Genomic DNA, 20517 nt, shown 5'->3' on the forward strand with positions numbered 1-20517 from the left:
CCAATGGGCAGGCGCCGTTGGGCCGGGGGCGGGGCCGGGGGCGGGCGGACGAGCCAGTGGGCAGGGGCCGTGGATCCAGGGGCGGGGCCGGGGGAGGGAGGACGAGCCAATGGGCGGGCGCCGTTGGACCGGGGGCGTGGCCGGGGGCGGGCGGATGAGCCAATGGGCGGGCGCCGTTGGGCTGGGGGAGGGCGGATGAGCCAATGGGCAGGCGCTGCTGCTCCGGGGGCGTGGCCGAGGACGGGCGGACGAGGCAATGGGCGGACGCCGTTGGGACGGGGGCGTGGCCTGGAGCGGGCGGACGAGCCAACGGGCGGGCACCGTTGGTCCAGGGGCGGGGCCGGTGGCGGGCGGACGGGCCGCGGGCCAATGGGCAGGAGCCGTTGGGCCGGGGGAGGGCGGACGAGCCAATGGGCAGGCGCTGCTGGTCCGGGGGCGTGGCCGAGGACGGGCGGACGAGGCAATGGGCGGACGCCGTTGGGACGGGGGCGTGGCCTGGAGCGGGCGGACGAGCCAACGGGCGGGCACCGTTGGTCCAGGGGCGGGGCCGGTGGCGGGCGGACGGGCCGCGGGCCAATGGGCAGGAGCCGTTGGGCCGGGGGAGGGCGGACGAGCCAATGGGCAGGCGCTGCTGGTCCGGGGGCGTGGCCGAGGACGGGCGGACGAGGCAATGGGCGGACGCCGTTGGGACGGGGGCGTGGCCTGGGGCGGCGGACGAGCCAATGGGCGGACGTCGTGGGTCCGGGGGCGTGGACATGGGCGTGGCCAGTGGCGGGCGGACCGGCCTCGGGCCAATGGGAGGGCGCCGTGGGTCCGGGGGCGTGGCCGGGGAGTACGGACGAGCCAATGGGCGGGCGCCGTGGGTCCGGGGGCGTGGCCGGGGGCGGGCGGGCGAGCCAATGGGCGGGCGCCGTGGGCCCGGGGGCGGGGCCGGGTCCGGTCCGCAGGCAGACGGGATGGAGGCTACCAGCTGGACGCCGCCGCCGCTCCCGATCCCAATCCCGGTCATCCCGGTCCTCCCAATCCCGGCGCCGCCGCCCAGCCCCGGCCCCCTCCCGGACCCGCAGCTGGACGACGAGGACGAGGACGAGGACGAGGACGACCTGGAGGTGTTCAGTAAGGTGAGGTCGGCGGCCAGACCCCCCTCCTCCGCCCCGGCCCGGGAGCAGTCCTATTTACTGAGCGCTTACTCTCTGCAGAGCGCTCTAATAATTAATAATAATAATAATAATGATGATGATGGCATTTATGAAGCGCTTACTATGTGCAAAGCACTGTTCTACGAAGTGCTTGGAAAGCAGAGGAGCAGCGTGGCTCAGTGGAGGGAGCCCGGGCTTTGGAGTCAGAGGTCATGGGTTCGAATCCCGCCCCACCAGTTCTTAATAATAATAATAATGTTGGTAGTTGTTAAGCGCTTACTATGTGCCAAGCACTGTTCTAAGCTCCGGGGTAGATACAAAGTGATCAGGTTGCCCTACGTGGGGCTCACAGTCTTCATCCCCATTTTACAGATGAGGGAACTGAGGCCCAGTGAAGTGACTTGCCCAAAGTCACGCAGCTGACAAGTGGCAGAGCCGGGATTTGAACCCACGACCTCTGACTCCAAAGCCCGGGCTCTCTCCACTGAGCCACGCTGCTTCCCATTCAACCGTATTTATCGAGCGCTTGCTGTGTGCAGAGCACTGGACTGATTGTCAGCCGTGTGACTTTGGGCAAGTCACTTAATTTCCCCGGGCCTCAGTGACCTCATCTGTAAAACGGGGATTCATTCATTCATGCAGTCGTATTTATTGAGCGCTTACTGTGTGCAGAGCACTGTACTAAGCGCTTGGGAAGTACAAGTTGCCAACAGTGGGCTCACAGTCTAGAAGGAGGACAACCTGATCATCTTGTAACCTCCCCAGCGCTTAGGACAGTGCTTTGCCCATAGTAAGCGCTTAACAAATGCCATTATCATCATTATTATTATTATTATTGTAGCCTCCCCAGCGCTTAGAACAGTGCTGTGCCCCTAGTAAGCGCTTAACAAATGCCATTATCATTATTATTATTATTGTAGCCTCCCCAGCGCCTAGAACAGTGCTTTGCCCCTAGTAAGCGCTTAACAAATGCCATTATCATTATTATTATTGTAACCTCCCCAGCGCTTAGAACAGTGCTTTGCCCATAGTAAGCGCTTAACAAATGCCATTATCACTATTATTATTGTAGTCTCCCCAGCGCTTAGAACAGTGCTTTGCCCGTAGTAAGCACTTAACGAATGCCATTATCATTATTATTATTATTGTAACCTCCCCACCACTTAGAACAGTGCTTTGCCCATAGTAAGCACTTAACAAATGCCATTATCATTATTATTATTATTGTAGCCTCCCCAGCGCTTAGAACAGTGCTTTGCCCGTAGTAAGTGCTTAACAAATGCCATTATCACTATTATTATTATTATTGTAGCCTCCCCAGCGCTTAGAACAGTGCTTTGCCCATAGTAAGCGCTTAACAAATGCCATTATCATTATTATTATTATTGTAGCCTCCCCAGCGCTTAGAACAGTGCTTTGTGCATAGTAAGCACTTAACAAATGCCATTATTATTATTATTATTATTATCTTGTAACCTCCCCAGCGCTTAGAACAGTGCTTTGGACATAGTAAGTGTTTAATAAATGCCATCACTATTATTATTACAATCTGGCAATAAAGAGAGACGACCCTTGCCCCCCCCCGGAGGGTTTACAGAGTTTTCTGCTCCTCCTCTAGTCCCCTCTTTTTTTTTTGTTTTTTCCCTTCGGGGCGGAGAATCTCCGCCCACTGTTTGAACCGCTTAGATGATAATAATAATAATGATGATGACAGTTAAGTGCTTACTGTGTGCCAAGCCCTGTTCTATGCACTGGGGTAGATGCCAGGTAATCAGGTTGTCCCACGTGGCGCTCGCAGTCTTCACCCCCATTTTCCAGAGGAGGTAACTGAGGCCCAGAAAAGTGAAGTGACTTGCCCAAAGTCACACAGCAGACAAGGGGCGGTGGCGGGATTAGAACCCACGACCTCTGACTCCTAAACCCGGGCTCTTGACACTAGACGCCCCTCACCCGGGACGCCGGGCGAGGGAGCAGATGTGGAGCCAGGGTTCGGGGTTCGAGGAAGGGTGGCTGGATAAACCGGGGGGCCCCTTCATCCCCCAGGAATCTCGGGGTTCGCAGCCGGCTGGAACGGTCCCTTCGGTGGGGCTAGGCTACTAATAATAAGAATTGTCGTATTTAAGTGCTTACTATGCTCCAGGCACTGTAATAATAATTATCATTATTATGGTATTTATTAAGCACTTACTATGTTCCAGGCACTGTAATAATAACTATCCTTATTATGGTATTTATTAAGCACTTACTATGTTCCAGGCACTGTAATAATAATAATAATAATAGTATTTATTAAGCACCTACTATGTGCCAGGCACTGTACTAAGCGCTGGGGTGGATACAAGGTAATCAGGCTGGACACGGTCCCTGTCCCAGGTGGGGCTCACAGTCTCAATCCCCGTTTTTCAGCTGAGTTAACTGAGGCCCAGTGAAGTGACTTGCCCAAGGTCACACAGCAGGCAAGCGGCGGACCGGGATTAGAACCCATGACGTTCTGACTCTCAGGCCCGGACTCTTTTTTTTTTTATAATGGCATTTATTAAGCGCTTATTATGTGCAAAGCACTGTTCTAAGCACTGGGGAGGTTACAAGGTGATGAGGTTGTCCCACGGGGGGCTCACAGTCTTAATCCCCGTTTTACAGATGAGGTAACTGAGGCCCAGAGATGTCAAGTGCCTTGCCCAGAGTCACACAGCTGACAATTGGTGGAGCCGGGATTTGAACCCATGACCTCTGACTCCAAAGCCCGGCCCCTTTCCACTGAGCCACACTGCTTCTCTAGCCCTATCCTGCATGGGGCTCACTGTCTTAATCCCCATTTTACAGATGAGGGAGTTGAGGCACCGAAGTGACTTGCCCAAAGTCATACAGCAGGCAAGTGGCAGAGCGGCATTAGAACCCAGGACCTTCTGGCTCTCAGGCCTGGGCTCTAGCCACTGGGCCCTGCTGCTTCTCAGCGCTGGGGTGCTTACAAGTAAATCAGGGTGGGTACAATTCCTATCCTGCAAGGGGCTCACTGTCTTAATCCCCATTTTACAGATGAGGGAGCTGAGGCACAGAAGTGACTTGCCCAAAGTCATACAGCAGGCATGTGGCAGAGCGGGATTAGAACCCAGGACCCTCTGGCTCTCAGGCCTGGGCTCTAGCCACTGGGCTATGCTGCTTCTCAGCGCTGGGGTGCTTACAAGTAGATCAGGGTGGATGCAATTCCTATCCTGCATGGGGCTCACTGTCTTAATCCCCATTTTACAGATGAGGGAGCTGAGGCACCAAAGTGACTTGCCCAAAGTCATACAGCAGGCAAGTGGCAGAGCAGAATTAGAACCCAGGACCTTCTGGCTCTCAGGCCTGGGCTCTAGTCACTGGGCCATGCTGCTTCTCAGTGCTGGGGTGCTTGCAAGTAAATCAGGGTGGATGCAATTCCTATCCTGCATGGGGCTCACTGTCTTAATCCCCATTTTACAGATGAGGGAGCTGAGGCACCGAAGGGACTTGCCCAAAGTCATACAGCAGGCAAGTGGCAGAGCAGGATTAGAACCCAGGACCTTCTGGCTTTCAGACCTGGGCTGTAGTCACTGGGCCATGCTGCTTCTCGGCGCTGGGGTGCTTACAAGTAACTCAGGGTGGGTACAATTCCTGTCCTGCATGGGGCTCACTGTCTTAATCCCCATTTTACAGATGAGGGAGCTGAGGCACCAAAGTGACTTGCCCAAAGTCATACAGGAGGCATGTGGCAGAGCGGGATTAGAACCCAGGACCTTCTGGCTCTCAGGCCTGGGCTCTAGCCACTGGGCTATGCTGCTTCTCAGCGCTGGGGTGCTTACAAGTAAATCAGGGTGGATATAATTCCTATCCTGCATGGGGCTCACTGTCTTAATTCCCATTTTACAGATGAGGGAGCTGAGGCACCAAAGTGACTTGCCCAAAGTCATACAGCAGGCATGTGGCAGAGCGGGATTAGAACCCAGGACCTTCTGGCTCTCAGGCCTGGGCTCTGCAGCTTCTCAGCGCTGGGGTGCTTACAAGCAAAACAGGGTGGATACGATCCCTGTCCCGCATGGGGGGCTCAAAGTCTTCATCCCCATTTTGCAGATGAGGGAGCTGAGGCACAGAGAAGTGACTTCCCCAAGGTCACAGCAGGCAAGTGGCAGGGCGGGATTAGAACCCAGGACCTTCTGGCTCCCAGGCCTGGGGTCCAGCCAGTAGCAGAGCCGTTGGTTCGTCTGGGCCCACCCTGTTGGGTTGGGACAGATTGAATGGAAATCAGAATCAAGAAGGAAGAATGAGTCGGGATGAGACTGGGAGTGGGCACTCCCAGATGCGGGAAGGGGGTTAGTCCCTCATCATCATCATCATCAATCATATTTATTGAGCGCTTACTGTTCGCAGAGCACTGTACTAAGCTCTTGGGAAGTACAAGTTGGCAACATATAGAGACAGTCCCTACCCAACAGTGGGCTCACAGTCTAAAAATGTCCTCCTCTTTCTCCTCTCCTCCTCTTCCTCCACCTAGTTTAATCGGGCTGCCATCCCGGCATTTTCTTTGCTCAATTTAGAGCCGGACGGTTGGCCGTCCCGGCATTTTCTTTGCTCAATTTAGAGACGGATGGTTGGCCGTCCCGGCATTTTCTTTGCTCAATTTAGAGACGGACGGTAGGTGAGGTTCAAGCGAAACCCACCATCGGTTGTTTTCTTATTTTGTAAAACGTCTGGTCTCAGTCGAAAATGGGTTGAAAACAACGAGGTGACCCCTAAAGAGCCTGGGCAATTGTTAAATGGCGCTTTGAACTATCTGGGGGAGCAACTCAGGTCAGCGGAATAATTGACAGCCAGAAAGAGTTGAATTTGGAAAGTGGAAAAATGATGTAAGTTCTAATTGATGCCTTTACTAAAAATCACCATTTGGCAAAACTTTCATTTGTAAGTAGAAATAAACATTGCCACATGTTAACTTTAGTTTCCTCCTGAAGTTAATTTTTTTATAAACAACCCCTTATTTTTTTTGTGGGGTGTTTCTGCCTTTAGGTTCTAATCCTGCCTCTGCTACCTGTCTGCTGTGTGACTTTGGGCAAGCCACTTCATTTCTCTGGGCCTCAGTTATCTCATCTGTAAAATGGGGATTGAGCCTATGAGCCCCACATGGGACAGGGACTGTGTCCAACCCGATTTGCTTGTATCCGCGCCAGCGCTACGCTTAACAAATACCACATCTTCAGAAATCTCCACAGATAGAGGCTAACTAGATACAGAATTTTAGCCTGTTACCAACCCTTTCTTTTCCTTCTTATTCTATGCAGTGTGCACTTAGAGTTAAGCAATATGAAAGTGCTCGATAAATATAATTGATTGAAAAATGCCGCTGATTTAGGGAATGCCTCAAGAACCTGTTAAATGAAGTACAACTTAATGAATTCTACCACTTTAAAAGTAGTTCAAGTTAAATATCAGATTTGGTCGGTCTGTGAGACACAGACCTGCAGGTCACTGATTGGAGAAATCATTTAATATTATTTTTTATTTTTATTATCATTTATAAGTGCTTACTCTGTTATACACGTCTTACCTCCTTCCCTTCCCCACAGCACCTGTATATATGTATATATGGTTGTACATATTTATTACTCTATTTATTTATTTATTTATTTATTTTACTTGTACATTTCTATCCTATTTATTTTATTTTGTTGGTATGTTTGGTTCTGTTCTCTGTCTCCCCCTTTTAGACTGTGAGCCCACTGTTGGGTAGGGACTGTCTCTATGTGTTGCCAATTTGTACTTCCCAAGCGCTTAGTACAGTGCTCTGCACATAGTAAGCGCTCAATAAATACGATTGATTGATTGATTGATTATACACTGTTTTAATAATAATGATAATAGTGATGGCATTTATTAAGCGCTTACTATGTGCAAAGCACTGTTCTAAGTCCTGGGGATGTTACAAGGTGATCAGGTTGTTCCATGGGGGGGTTCACAGTCTTAATCCCCATTTTACAGATGAGGTAACTGAGGCACAGAGAAGTTAAGTGACTTTCCCAAAGTCACCCAGCAGACAATTGGCGGAGCCGGGATTTGAACCCATGACCTCTGGCTCCAAAGCCCGTGCTCTTTCCACTGAACCACGCTGTGCTGCATGGGTTCATCAATTTGGGCATGGTCCTTTTCCCACATGGGGCTCATAGTCTAATTTAGGAGGATCTCATCTTCATCAGTCTATTAATGGTATGCATTGAGCGCTTAGGTGCAGAGCAGTGTACTAAGTGCTTAGGAGAGTACAATACATTGGAGTTGATAGAGACGTGTCCAGCCCACAAGGAGCTTACAGTCTAGATGGGGAGACAGACATTAAAATAAATTATGATGTAGACATCCATGCTGTAGGGCTAAGGATGGGATGAATATAAGTGCTTAAAGGGTACAAATCTAAGCGCGAGGACAACTCAGAAGGAAGAGGGAGTAGGGACAATGCGGGTTTAGTCGGGGGAGAGTTCTTGAAAGAGTTGTGATTTTAATAAGGCTTTGAAGGTGGGGAGAGTAGTGGTCTGTAATATATGAAGGAGGAGTAAGTTCCAGTCCAGAGGCAGGATGCAGGCAAGGGATTAGTGGTGAGATAGATCAATCAATCGTATTTATTGAGCGCTTACTGTGTGCAGAGCACTATACTAAGCGCTTGGGAAGAACAAGTTGGCAACAGATATGGATGGTCCCTACCCAACAGTGGGCTCACAGTCTAGGTGAGATTGTTCTCATACCAGTAACCCACAGCTCTGGATCACCTCTGCAATCCACCTCCTTTGCTCCTGTGCCTAACTTACAGAGTGCTGCTGGAGGAAATCTAGATACCAGGCCGACTTTGTCCACCTCAAGTTCATCCTTGTCTGCCCTCTTCTCTGCCTGCCAAAATTGTTTCTCCGTCCTTCTTGGCACCTATGCCCATTGCCCTCACCAGTTTTTCCAGATTTTTAACTCCCTCTTCACACACCCTATGATCCGTTCCGCCCCCCACCCCCTGACACCTCTCCCATCCCTCTCCCCTAATAACCTGGCTTCCTACTTTATTAAGAAAATTGAAACTATCAAACGTAATCTCCTTAAAATCTCTCCTGTCCCTCTCCAGTCCCTCTCGCCTCCTGCCCCTTGTTCGACTCTCCCATCCTTCCCAGCAGTATCCCAAAAGGAGATCTCCTGCCTTCTCTCAGAACCCACCCCTTCCATCTGCACATCTGACCCCAGCCCTTCACTCCTTATCAAATCACTTGCCCCCTCCCTTTCTGAATGTTATCTTCAATGTAATCACCCTCCAGGGGCTTCTTTCCCATTGCTTTGAAACATGCTAATTTTTCCCTGTTCTGAAAAAAACCAAACACTTCCCTTCTCCCCCCCCCCACCCCAACCATGGCTCCCTCCAGCTATTGCCCCATCTCCTTCCTACCATTCCTTTCCAAACTCCTTGAGCAAGGTGTCTACACCCACTATCTCCAGTTCCTATCTTCCAGTTCTTTCCTTGACCCCTTCCAATCTGTCCCCTTTACTCCATAAAAGCCACCCTCTCAAAGGTCACAAGTGATCTCCTCCTTGCCAAATCAAATGACCTCTAGTCCATCCTCTTTCACCTCTCAGTTGTCTTCAACACTGTGGACCACCCCCTTATCCTGGGAACATCTCTTTTTCTGCTCATTTCCAATCTCTTTCACAGGCTCCTCCTCCGCCTCCCACCCACTAAATGTGGAGAAGGGGGGAATCCCTTAAGATTCTGTTCTGGGTCTCTTTCTATTCTCCATCTACACCCACTCCCTTGGAGAGCTCATTCGCACACATGGGAACAACTACCACCTCTATGCAGATGGCCATTTCCAAATCTACATCTCCAGCCCTGATCTCTCTCCCTCTCCGCAGTCTCACATTTCCTCCTGGTGTCAAGACATCTCTATTTGGATGTACTGCCATCACCTCAAACTTAACATGTCCAAAACAGAATTCCTTATCTTCCCACTCAAACCGTGTCCTCCACCTGACTTTCCCATCACTGTAGACAACACCTCCATCTTTCCTGTCTCACAAGCCCGTAACCTTGGCCTTATCCTTGACTCTTCTCTGTCATTCAACTCACATATTCAATCTATCACTAAATCCTGTTCAACCTTCACAATATCGCTAAAATCTGTCCTTTCCTCTACCTCTATGCTGTTACCACACTAATCGAAGCACTTATCCTATCTTGCCATGATTACTGTATCTGCCTCCTTGCTGATCTCCCTTCCTCCTGTCTCTCCCCACTCCAGACCATACTTCACTCTGCTGCCCGGAACATTTTTCTACAAAAACGTTCAGTCCATGTTTCCTCACTACTCAAGAACCTCTGGTGGTTGCCCATCCTCCTCTGAATCAAACAGAAACTCTGTACCAGTGGCTTTAAAGGACTTGAACACCTTGCCCCTGACCTTGCTATTCTACAGCCCAGCCCACATACTTTGCTCCATTGATACCAAACTAGTCACCATACCTCGATTTGATCTTGTCTATCTCGCCACCGACCCCTAGCCCACCCCCGGCCTCTGTCCTGGAACTCCTCCCTTTTCATATCGGACAGACAATTATTCTCTCCCACTTCAAAGCCTTATTGAAGGTACATCTCCTCCAAGAGGCCTTCCCTAAGCCCTCATTTCCTCTTTCCCCGCCCCCTCTGTGTCGTTCAGCCCCACAACACTTGTGTTTATATCCATAATTTATGCATTTATATCCATGTCTGCCTCCTCCTCTAGACTGTAATAATAATAATTACAGTATTTGCTAAGCGCTTACTATGTGCCAGGCACTGTACTTTAAACCCTGGGGCTGATACAAGCAAATTAGGATTGATCACAGTCCCTGTCCCAACATGTGACTCACAGTCTCCATCCCTATTTTACGGATGAGGTAACTGAGGCACAGAGTAAAGTGACTTGCCCAAGGTCACACAGCAGACAAGTGGCAGAGCAGGAGTAGAACCCATGACCTTCTGACTCCCATGCCCGTGATCTATCCGCTAGGCAGCGGTGCTTGGGCAGGAACTGTCTCTCTTATATTGTTGTGTAGTAATAATAATGATGGCATTTGTTATGCACTTACTATGTGTGAAGCACTGTTCTAAGCCCTGGGGGGGATACAAGGTGATCAGGTTGTCCCATGTGGGGCTCACAGTCTTAATCCCCATTTTACAGATGAGGTAACTGAGGCACAGAGAAGTTAAGTGACTTGCCTAAAGTCACGCAGCTGACAATGGCGGAACTGGGATTAGAACCCATGACCTCTGGCTCCCTAGCCCGTGCTCTTTCCACTGAGCCATGCTGCTTCTCTTAATACTGTTCCAAGCACGCACTTAACATAGCGCCCTGCACATAGTAAGTGCTCAATAAATATTGATCAAGGTACAGTGAGTAGGTTGGCCATTAGAGGAACAAAATGTGTGGCTGACTTGTGGTATCAGACATGGGAGGAGGCAGGGTGACTGAGTGATTTAAAGCTGAGCTGATGTTTGATATGGAGGTGTCAGGCAACCACTGGAGCTTTTTGAGGAATGAAGAGAGGTGGACCTAATTTTTTTTTTTTAAGAAAAATGATCCAGACTAAAGAGTGAAGTATAGACTGGAATGGGGGAGCGACAGAAGGCAGGGAGTTCAGCTAGGAGACATAAAATAGTCAAGGTGCAAAATATCTGTTCAGGTCAATGTAGTAATAGTTTGCATGGAGAGGAAATGGTGAATTTTAGCGAATGTTGTGAAGGTAGGGCCTACAGGATTTGGTGTCAGATTTAGTGTGTGGATTGAATGAGAAAGATGAGTTGAGGGCAATGCTAAGGTTATGGGTTTGGGAGGCAGATGAGATAGTGGTGTTGTCTACAGCGATAGAGAATTCCAAGGGTGGACAGAGTTTGGTTGGGATGGTGTTTTGGATATATTAATTTTGAAGTGTCGGTGGGAAATCCAAGCAGAGATTGTTGTCATCAGTACTCACTGCTCTACCACAACCATAATCTCAGGAAGGATGAATTAAATCTTCCCCTGCCCTCTATCCTGTCCCAGTTTAAACTGACTGCCCAGTTTCCCTGGAGAGGAAAGAGGTGAAGGCACTTGAGGGCTCCTTTTTTTATTTTGTCCTCTCATCATGAAACATCTCCCCACGCTTTCCCACTACTCTGCCCGGTTCCATTTATTTTTGGATGATGCTGAGCGAGCTTCTTCAGCTCTCTGTGGCTGAGTCCTCATCTGTTAAACAGCAGTTCTGTGTCAGCCCGGACAGAATTCACTTCCTTTTGACAGGATTGTTGGTGGGCCTCTACTTTGGCAAGTTTACTAGGGAAATAATCCCTGCATACCCACTCCTCCCAGGCCCCCCTACTGTGACTCTTTTAACCCTCCAATCTCCCCTCACATTCTTGTCTTTATGGTCCCCCTGAATTCTCTCCCCTTTCTTTTGTCTTTTCTTATCTTTATTTGATCAGAAATCCAGTGCTGTGAGGGTCCATTGGAGACTTTGCTTCCTCTGTCTCCATTGTCCTGGCAGTTTCTGTGGCTAGTAGGGGCTGTCAAGTCAGAGGATGGTAGAAGCAGAGTGGCATAGTGGATAGAATACATGCCTGGGAGTCATAAGGTCATGGAATTGAATCTTGGCTCTGCCATTTGTCTGCTGTGTGACTTTGGGCAAGTCACTTCACTTCTCTGTGCCTCAGTTACCTCATCTGTAAAATGGGGATTGAAACTGTGAGCCCCACATGGAACCGAGACTGTGAGGGACTGTGTCCAACCTGATTTCTTAGTATGCACCCCAGCCCGTTGTTCAATGCCTGGCACACAGTAAGCACTTAACAAATTTGCTACCTTCTCCCCTGCATTGTATGCCCTGATCCCCCCTCAGCTGTATCCCACCTTCCCTTCCTCCATTTTTTTATGGCATTTAAAGGCTTACTATGAGTCAAGCACTATTATAAGAGCTTGGGTAGATAGAAGTTTATCAGGTTGGACATGGTGTCCCACAAGGGGCTCATGGTCTAAGTGGGAGAGAATAGGATTTAATCCCCATTTTGCAGTTGAGGAAGCAGAGGCACAGAGAAGTTACGTGGCTTGCCTAAGGTCACACAGCAAGCAGTGGGCAGAGCTGGGATTGGCCCTCTGACTCCCAGCCCCATGCTTTTTCCAGTAGGTCACATTGCTTCTCCATTGTGCCCTGGTGTGGGTCCAGCCCTTCTCCTGCTGCCCCGTCTGTCTGCACTGTTCTGGCTGCTTATGCAGCTTGCCGTTTCCACCCTCCGGAGCTGCAAAATCGGGATTGGGGAAGGGAAGGTGGTGGAGGATGGGGGGAGAGCCTTCTGTTTGCATCCTCCCTCCCAACCTTCTCACTTCCATCTCAGGGAGCCGCAGACTCTGGGAGAGAGGGTGGGGTGGCTGTTACCTTTCTGCCGGAGCGGATTTGGGGTGATTTGGGGGCCCAGCTGAAGCACCTCCATCCTCTGCCCCAAAGTGGTTTTCTTGAAATCAACCAACTTACCCATTTTGCAGGCCCAATTCCTTGCAGTTGGGGTGAGCTGGAAGCCCTCTAGCAGGAGCAATTGGGACTTGACTGACTTTGTGGACCTCCAGGGTGGCCATAAGGAGTGATTAGGACCTTTGGAGACTTCTGGGGGGGCTGCTGGATGCATCCTGTCCTGCCACTGGGTGAGGCTGCTGGGGGCAGCCCCCCCATGATGCCAAGATGCCACCCTCCCCCGACCGTGAGCTCCGGAGCCTGGTGGGCAGCCCCGGGACAGGTGGCTCGTTCCCCACCACCGCTCCATGGGCTCCCCAAAGGTATAGGAATCGTTACGGGATTAAATGCTTCCTGCGTACCTGACATTGGGCTAAGTGCTGTACTCCCCTCTCCCAAATGGGGATTCCAGTTGGGGGAGAGCGGGTATCGCTCTCCACTCTACAGGGGAGGAGGTAGAGGCCCAAAGAGGTCGTGGCTTTTCCCAAGTTGCACAACAGATGAGCGGAGGAGCAGACTAGAACCCGGTTTCCTGATTCTGGCCTGTGTTCCTTCTAGGAGGCTAGCTATTTTGGAGACTGTTTTCATTTCAGTTCTTCTAGACTGTGAGCCCACTGTTGGGTAGGGACCATCTCTATATGTTGCCAACTTGTACTTCCCAAGCGTTTAGTACAGTGCTCTGCCCACAGTAAGCGCTCAATAAATACGATTGATTGATTTGTTTTCAATGACTAGCACAGATCTGTTTTGCCCTCCCTACATTCTCCTTGCTGCATGAGGTATTTCTATTTATGTATATACTTATATACAATATTTATATATAATATATATATTATATGTAATATGTAAATACATATTTATTTCTGTTTAGTCTGATGATTTGACACCTGTCCATATGTTTTGTTTTGTTGTCTGTCTCCCCCTTCTAGACTGTGAGCCCGTTGTTGGGCAGGGACCATCTCTATATGTTCCCAACTTGTACTTCCCAAGTGCTTAGCACACTGCTCTGCACACAGTAAGCACTCAATAAATACGATTGAATGAATGAATGAATGAATGACTCCAAAGCCAGCAGGAAGCACTACCATTTCATTTTTACTGCAGTTCCCACGGCTCTTTCCATTATGATGCACTGTCACCCTGGTTTCCCACTCAAGCTCCGTATTATCTTGCCCCCAGTGGGGTGAGCGGGGTAAGGGGCCTGGAACGGGCCTGTCAAAACATTTGGTTTCATGCCATGAACATATTGCTCTTGCCCTGCCAGAGACCTGGGCCCTTGTATAAGTTACATCATAAGTTGTCTCTCTCCCCCTTCTAGACTGTGAGCCCACTGTTGGGTAGGGACTGTCTCTATATGTTGCCAATTTGTACTTCCCAAGCGCTTAGTACAGTGCTCTGCACGTAGTAGGCGCTCAATAAATACGATTGATGATGATCAATCTCATCTGTTTCACCACTGGCCTCTCACCCACATCCTGCCTCTAGCCTAGAATGCCTTCCCTCCTCATATCCGACAGAAAATTACACTCCCCCTGCTTCAAAGCCTTATTGAAGGCACATCTTCTCCAAGAGGCCTTCTCAGACTAAGCCCTCCTTTCCTCTTCCCCAGCTCCCTTTTTGGTCACCCTCACTTGCTCCTTTTATTCTTCCCCCCAGCTCCCTTTTTGGTCACCCTTACTTACTCCTTTTATTCTCCCCGCCGCCACCAAGCCCCAGAGCACTTGTGTACATCGCTGTAATTTCTATTAATGTCAGTCTTCCCCTCTAGACTATAAGCTCGTTGTGAGCAGGGAATGTGTCAGTTTATGGTTATATTGTACCTATTGTGTGCGCACACAATAAATATGATTGATTGAAGTATAAGTGAAATTCTATTGCAGACCTGGCAGCAGCAGCAGTACCAAGGCCCCTGATAGGACCCAGCAGCCTCATGGCTACAATGAAGATACATAAATGAATTCAAAGCATGGACAATGGTGAATGGATGGGGGAGGGAACTGGGGAGACGAAGGATTAATCCAGGGTTCAGTGGAGGTTAAGGGGGTTGTGAAAGCTATAGGGAAGAAGGAAAGGAAGTGAGAGATAGAGTAGGGGCACAAAGTGCAGACATTAAAAAAAAAAAAACGGAAATCAGAAAGGTGGAGGTGCATAGGCAATACGTTCACAGACATCACAATCTTACTCTCTCATGCAGTCACCCTCTTTCTTGCTGTCACCGATGTACTTGCTCTTCCCTTCCCCTTTCTCACCCCCCAATCCACTCCCCTCCCTGCTCTCAACTCCCCTGACAGTCAATATAATAATAATAATAATAATAATGTCGGCATTTGTTAAGCGCTTACTATGTGCAAAGCACTGTTCTAAGCGGTGGGGGGGATACAAAGTGATCAGGTTGTCCCATGTGGGGTTCACAGTCTTAATCCCCATTTTACAGATGAGGTAACTGAGGCTCAGAGAAGTTAAGTGACTTGCCCAAGGTCACACAGCAGACGTGGCGGAGTCGGGATTCTAACCCATGACCTCTGACTCCAAAGCCCGTGCTCTCTCCACTGAGCCACGCTGCTTCTCGTGCATATATATAAAACTGACCTGGATTGGGTGGAGTGAGTTTGAGGCAAGAACACTATTAGCATTAAGTGACCAATAGGTGAAGTAATAATAATAATTATTGTACTTGTTAAGAGCTTACTATGTGCCAAGCACTGTTGTAAGCGCTGGGGTAGATGCAAGTTAATCAGGTTGGACACAGCCCCTGTCTCATGTGGGGCTCACACTCTTGATCCCCATTTTACAGATTAGGTAACTGAGGCTCGGAGAAGTGAAGTGACTTGGCCAAGGTCACACAGCAGATAAGTGGCGGAGCCAGGATTAGAACTCAGGTCCTTCTGACTCCCAGGCCTGTGCTCTATCCACTCAGCCACACTTGGTGTTTTAGTTCTCAGAAAGATGAGCTTTCAGTTTCAGCATTTGACGGGCCTTGGTCTAGTCAGTCAACTTTAGGCTTCGGACATCCTTTTCTTAACCATGTCCTTCTTCCCCAAGCCTATGGAGCAAGAGGGGCAGTCAAGTGGTAACAGTGGGGGTGGGCCGAACAAATGAATAGCCATTAATGTGCCCTTTATCTCGGCTTCAAGGCTGTCCATCCCCTCGCCCCTTCCTACCTCACCTCCCTTCTCTCCTTCTCCAGCCCAGCCCACACCCTCCACTCCTCTGCCGCTAACCTCCTCAATGGGCCTCGTTCTTACCTGTCCCACCATTGATTCCCGGCCCACGTCCTCCCTCTGGCCTGGAATGCCCTCCCTCCGCACATCCGCCAAGCTAGCTCTCTTCCTCCCTTCAAAGCCCTACTGAGAGCTCACCTCCTCCAGGAGGCCTTCCCACACTGAGCCCCCTCCTTCCTCTCCCCCTCCATCCCCCCCGCCCTACCTCCTTCCCCTCCCCACAGCACCTGTATATATGTTTGTACAGATTTATTACTCTGTTTTACTTGTACATATTTACTCTTCTATTTATTTTATTTTGTTAATGTGTTTTGTTGTCTCTCTCCCCCTTCTAGACTGTGAGCCCGCTGTTGGGTAGGGACCATCTCTATATGTTGCCGACTTGTACTTCCCAAGCGCTTAGTACAGTGCTCTGCACACAGTAAGCGCTCAATAAATACAATTGAATGAATGAATGAATTGATGACGGGAGAGCCTTACATGTTTGTGTGTGTGTTTGAGAGAGAGAGAAAGAGAAAGGGGAGGGAGGGAGAGAGAGATGAGAGAGGAGATCAGCCCCTAATCAAAGGGGGATTAAGAAGCAGCGTGGCCTATTGGACAGAATTTAGGCCTGGAAGTCAGAAAAACTTGGGTTCTAATCCCAGCTCTTCCACGTCTGCTTTGTGACCTTGGGCGAGTTCTTTAAGTTCTCCGTGCCTCAATTATCACACCCGTAAAATGGGGATTAAGATTGCGAGCCCTCTGTCGGACAGGGACTGTGTCCAACCTGATTAGCTTGTGTCTGCCCCAGTGATACGTGCCTGGCGTAGAGTAAGCCCTAAACAAATATCATTTAAAAAAAATAAAAGGTCTGATTTTCCTGCTGATTGAAGTTGTGTGGTGAATTCAGGGATTTTGTTAGCACTAGTTGTATGTTATTCTTTAATGGCTCAGGTCACTAGAAACTGGCACATTTCTAGGAGTGATTTGGGGGAGGCGGAGAAGATGAACCCGCCCGAGATCGCAGTTACTTCAGGACCTCCCTCTGAAGATTGGGATTCCTTGGAACAGTGATACAGTCAAGGACTGTGGGTTTGAATTTGTTTTGCCAGTAAACGAATGTGTCTCGGGACTCCCCTGGAGATCAACTTTCCAGGGCCGTGCATATAACCAAGCCAATCAAGAAGCACCGCTGCGCCCACTCTTGCCAACTGGGAGTTCTCGAGGCAAATCTTCCTGAATTATGACTCGATACTAGTAACTGATCCTCTCTTCACTGGATTGAAAACAAGATAGGATCCACTGTGGCCATTAGCAGTAGGTGGAAGCTGCTCAGGTCTTTGTTTTGCAGCAGGAATTTTGGGGAGTTGTAAAACACAAGCAGCAGACTCTTTCACTGGGATTAAAGTGAAGCCGAAAAAGAGGTTTCTTTTTTTCCCCCCAGAACTTCCTAATATCCTCTAGTAGGTGTAATCAGGAAAAATAGAAAATACCAAGGTATTTGTTGTTGCTGTTTTTCCTCCCATTTGTATATGAAAGCGTTTTTTCTTTGACATTCTTGCCCATTATTTGGTGGAGAGGGGAAAGTGAAAAGAAAGTACGCCGTTTCTTCCCACTGTGCCCAGTGGAAATAGCATTTGTTCATTAATTGGAGGGGAGAGAAAATGAATGGCAAAAGCACACCATTTCTTTCCAGTATGACTTAGAGGAAAGAGCATGAGACTGGGAGTTGGGAGGCCTTGGCTCTATTCCCAGTTTTGCCACTTGCCTGCTGTGTAACCTTGGGCAGGTCTGTTTACTTCTCTGGAGAATTTTGGTAGAGTGGCTGTGTCTGAGCTGATTATCCTCCTCGGGGCCTACTACAGGACTTTGCACTTAGCAAGTGCTAACGTAACATATTGTTATTATTATTTCTATTATTTTTTGCTGTTTCTGCCTAAAGCTCTCATCTCAGCATTGGACAGTACCCAGTTCATTTCTCTCAGATGAACAGGGAAGTGGGAGGAATCAGATTTCAAAAGGAAAATATGAGGTGTTCCCTGCTATATGCTATGGATATATTGATTTGCTGAGGTAGTATATTGATTTACTGCTCCTTGTGGGCAGGGAGCTGCCTTCCGACTTTGTGGTATTACACTCTCTCAGGCGCTTAGTACAATGATCTGCACAGAATAAGTGCTCAATAAATACAATTGAGGTGATAGTACAGATGATCTCAAATTCTTGATATCAGCACTTTGTTGCTCAAATTTACTAAAGGGAGGATTTTTTTCCACATTATTTTTGTTCATATAATGTTTTTAATGTAGGGGTACATTTATAGATCCCTTTCTCTTCCTGCTAATAATGATTCCATTGCAGGGAACTTAGATTTTAAGATATGGCAAAGGATTATCAATAATAAACTACACTTCTATAGAATATCAGAAGGCAGAAAAGTGTAATAAGATAAAACATAGCCAGTTGCTTAAAATCTGGACTCACTGAGCATAAATATTTCCTCTGGCATAAGTGTGCTGTTCTTTAAATTTGGATTGCTATAATACAAAGTTCTTGAAATAATACCTTTCATGGAAATTATTTTGACCTTCATTACTGCTCATAAAAATTCCCATGAACTCCAAATGAGGAATTTTGGAGGAGGATAATCCATTTCATTTCCCTCCTGTGGGTAATCCAATTAATTTACCTTCCCCCCTCTGTGTCCCGCAATTGCCACTTCAGAACTTCATTGCCACCTAAGCACCTGGATCCTTATATCCTTCCATAAATGTACATATCTTCATTATTTCCTTCCACCTGTAATTTCTCTTTATGTCTATGTTCCCAGTTAGATTGTAAATTTTGTGAGGGCAATAATCAAGTCTATTAATTCTGTTGTATGCTCTCAAACACTTCGTAAAGTGTTCATTCACAAGGTGCTCAATATATACTTTTGGTTCATCATGTAAATTATCACCACTGTGGGCCTAGCGCAGGAAGTGATCCCTAAGAGACTGTATGATTTAAAATAAAAAAAAAATTCCTAAGCAAATTTCCAGACCCTTCCTCTCCCCGTCTTCCCCCTCTCTCAGTCTTTGGTGGTACGTTGTTGCAGTAGACAAGGCCAGTCTTCCACTCCACTGTCCCTGATGGTCACCCAGTAAAAATTGAGGGGGGGGAAATCCGGGTTAAAGCGGTGGTATGGCTGCAACCTGTTTTTTGAGATGAGATAAGAATGAGTTAAATCTGCCAGTGATTTTATAGAACCCATATGTATATCATCAGATATAGAAATCTCTCTAGGACAAATTCAATGGCTTCTATTCCATCCTAATCCTCCTCAGCCTCCCAGCAGCCTTCAACATTGTGGACCACCCTCTTCTCCTGGAAACATTAACCAACCTTGGCTTCACTGACACTATTCTCTCTGGTTGCTCCTTCTCAGTCTCTTTCATACACTCCTTCTCTCTAACCGAGGGAGTCCCTCAAGGCTCAGTTCTAGGCACCTTTCTATTCTCTGTCTACACCCATTCCCATGGAGAATTCATTCACTCCCAAGGCTTCAACTACCATTTCCTTGATTAAGCCCTCATTATTTTTTCACCCTCTCCCTTCTGTACTGCCCTGATTTGCATCCTTTATCCACCCACCACAGCACTAATGTTCAGAGGAGAGGCAGCATGGCTTAGTGGAAAGACCATGGGCTTGGGTGTCAGAGGACGTGGGTTCTAATCCTGTCTGCTGTGTGACCTTGGGCAAGCCACTTAACTTCTCTGTGCCTCAGTTACCTCATCTGGAAAATGGGGTTAAGACTGTGAGCCCCAAGTGGGACAACCTGATCACCTTGTATCCCCCCCAGCGCTTAAAACAGTGTTTGGCACATAGTAAGGGCTTAACAAATGCAATTATTATTATCTGTAATTTATTTATAATAATGTCTGTCTCCCCCTCTAAACTGTAAGGTCATTTTGGGCAGGGAATGTGTGTACTAACTATGTACTCTCCCAAGTACAATGCTCTGCCCACAGTAAGTGCTCAATAAATATGATTGATTGATTCTATGCAGGTGATTCTCAAATCTACCTCTCCAACCCTGACCGTTGTCCTTTTCTGTTCTCAAAGAAGGTTGATCTAGAGAGATTAAGATTATTTGATTGGAAAATGAATAATTTTCTTCCTGAAAATGTTTTGATTTTGACGGTTGTTTCATGGAAATTAAAACTGGAATCTCAGCTGGTAAACCTTTAATGATAAGGGGCGAATCATGAATAGTTTGTGACAAAGTTGATATTTTGATTTATCAAAAGATCATCTTAGGTTATTAGATATTATGAGACTTCCCCATTACACAATAAAGTTGTGCTTCTTAAGAAACATGATTTGGATCACTCAGATAATATCTCCCTCCAAATTGTAAGCTCCTGTGGGCTAGGGTTGTTTCTACCAACTCTAATATATTGTAATTCTTTCAAGTTCTTTGAACAGTCTTCTGCCCACTATAAGTGCTCGATCATTGATTGATTATGGGCAGGTAACATCTCCATCAACTGCAATATTGGACTCTCCCAAGTGCTTAGTACAGTGCTAGGCACACAGTAAGCATTCAATAAATGCAGTTGGTTGATTGATTTGAAAAGACAGGTAGAATGAGAAGCTAAATTAAATTCATCAGAAGTAGAAGTCAACTATTGAAGCTGACGGGG

At 48.1% G+C, this 20517-nt stretch overlaps 1 protein-coding gene across 1 annotated transcript in view; it reads left to right on the forward strand.

The window, feature by feature from the left end:
- Window positions 1-755: 755 nt before the first annotated feature.
- SNX7 (sorting nexin 7) overlaps window positions 756-20517 on the forward strand; it is a 106026-nt gene continuing 86264 nt past the window's right edge. Inside the window, exon 1 of the mRNA XM_038745623.1 lies at window positions 756-1121. Within this exon, the coding sequence (XP_038601551.1) occupies window positions 756-1121 (366 nt within the window). The remainder of the gene's footprint in view (window positions 1122-20517) is intronic.

The sequence above is a fragment of the Tachyglossus aculeatus genome, chromosome 4 (genome assembly GCF_015852505.1).
Source record: "Tachyglossus aculeatus isolate mTacAcu1 chromosome 4, mTacAcu1.pri, whole genome shotgun sequence".
In the NCBI taxonomy this organism is placed as follows: Eukaryota; Metazoa; Chordata; class Mammalia; order Monotremata; family Tachyglossidae; genus Tachyglossus; species Tachyglossus aculeatus.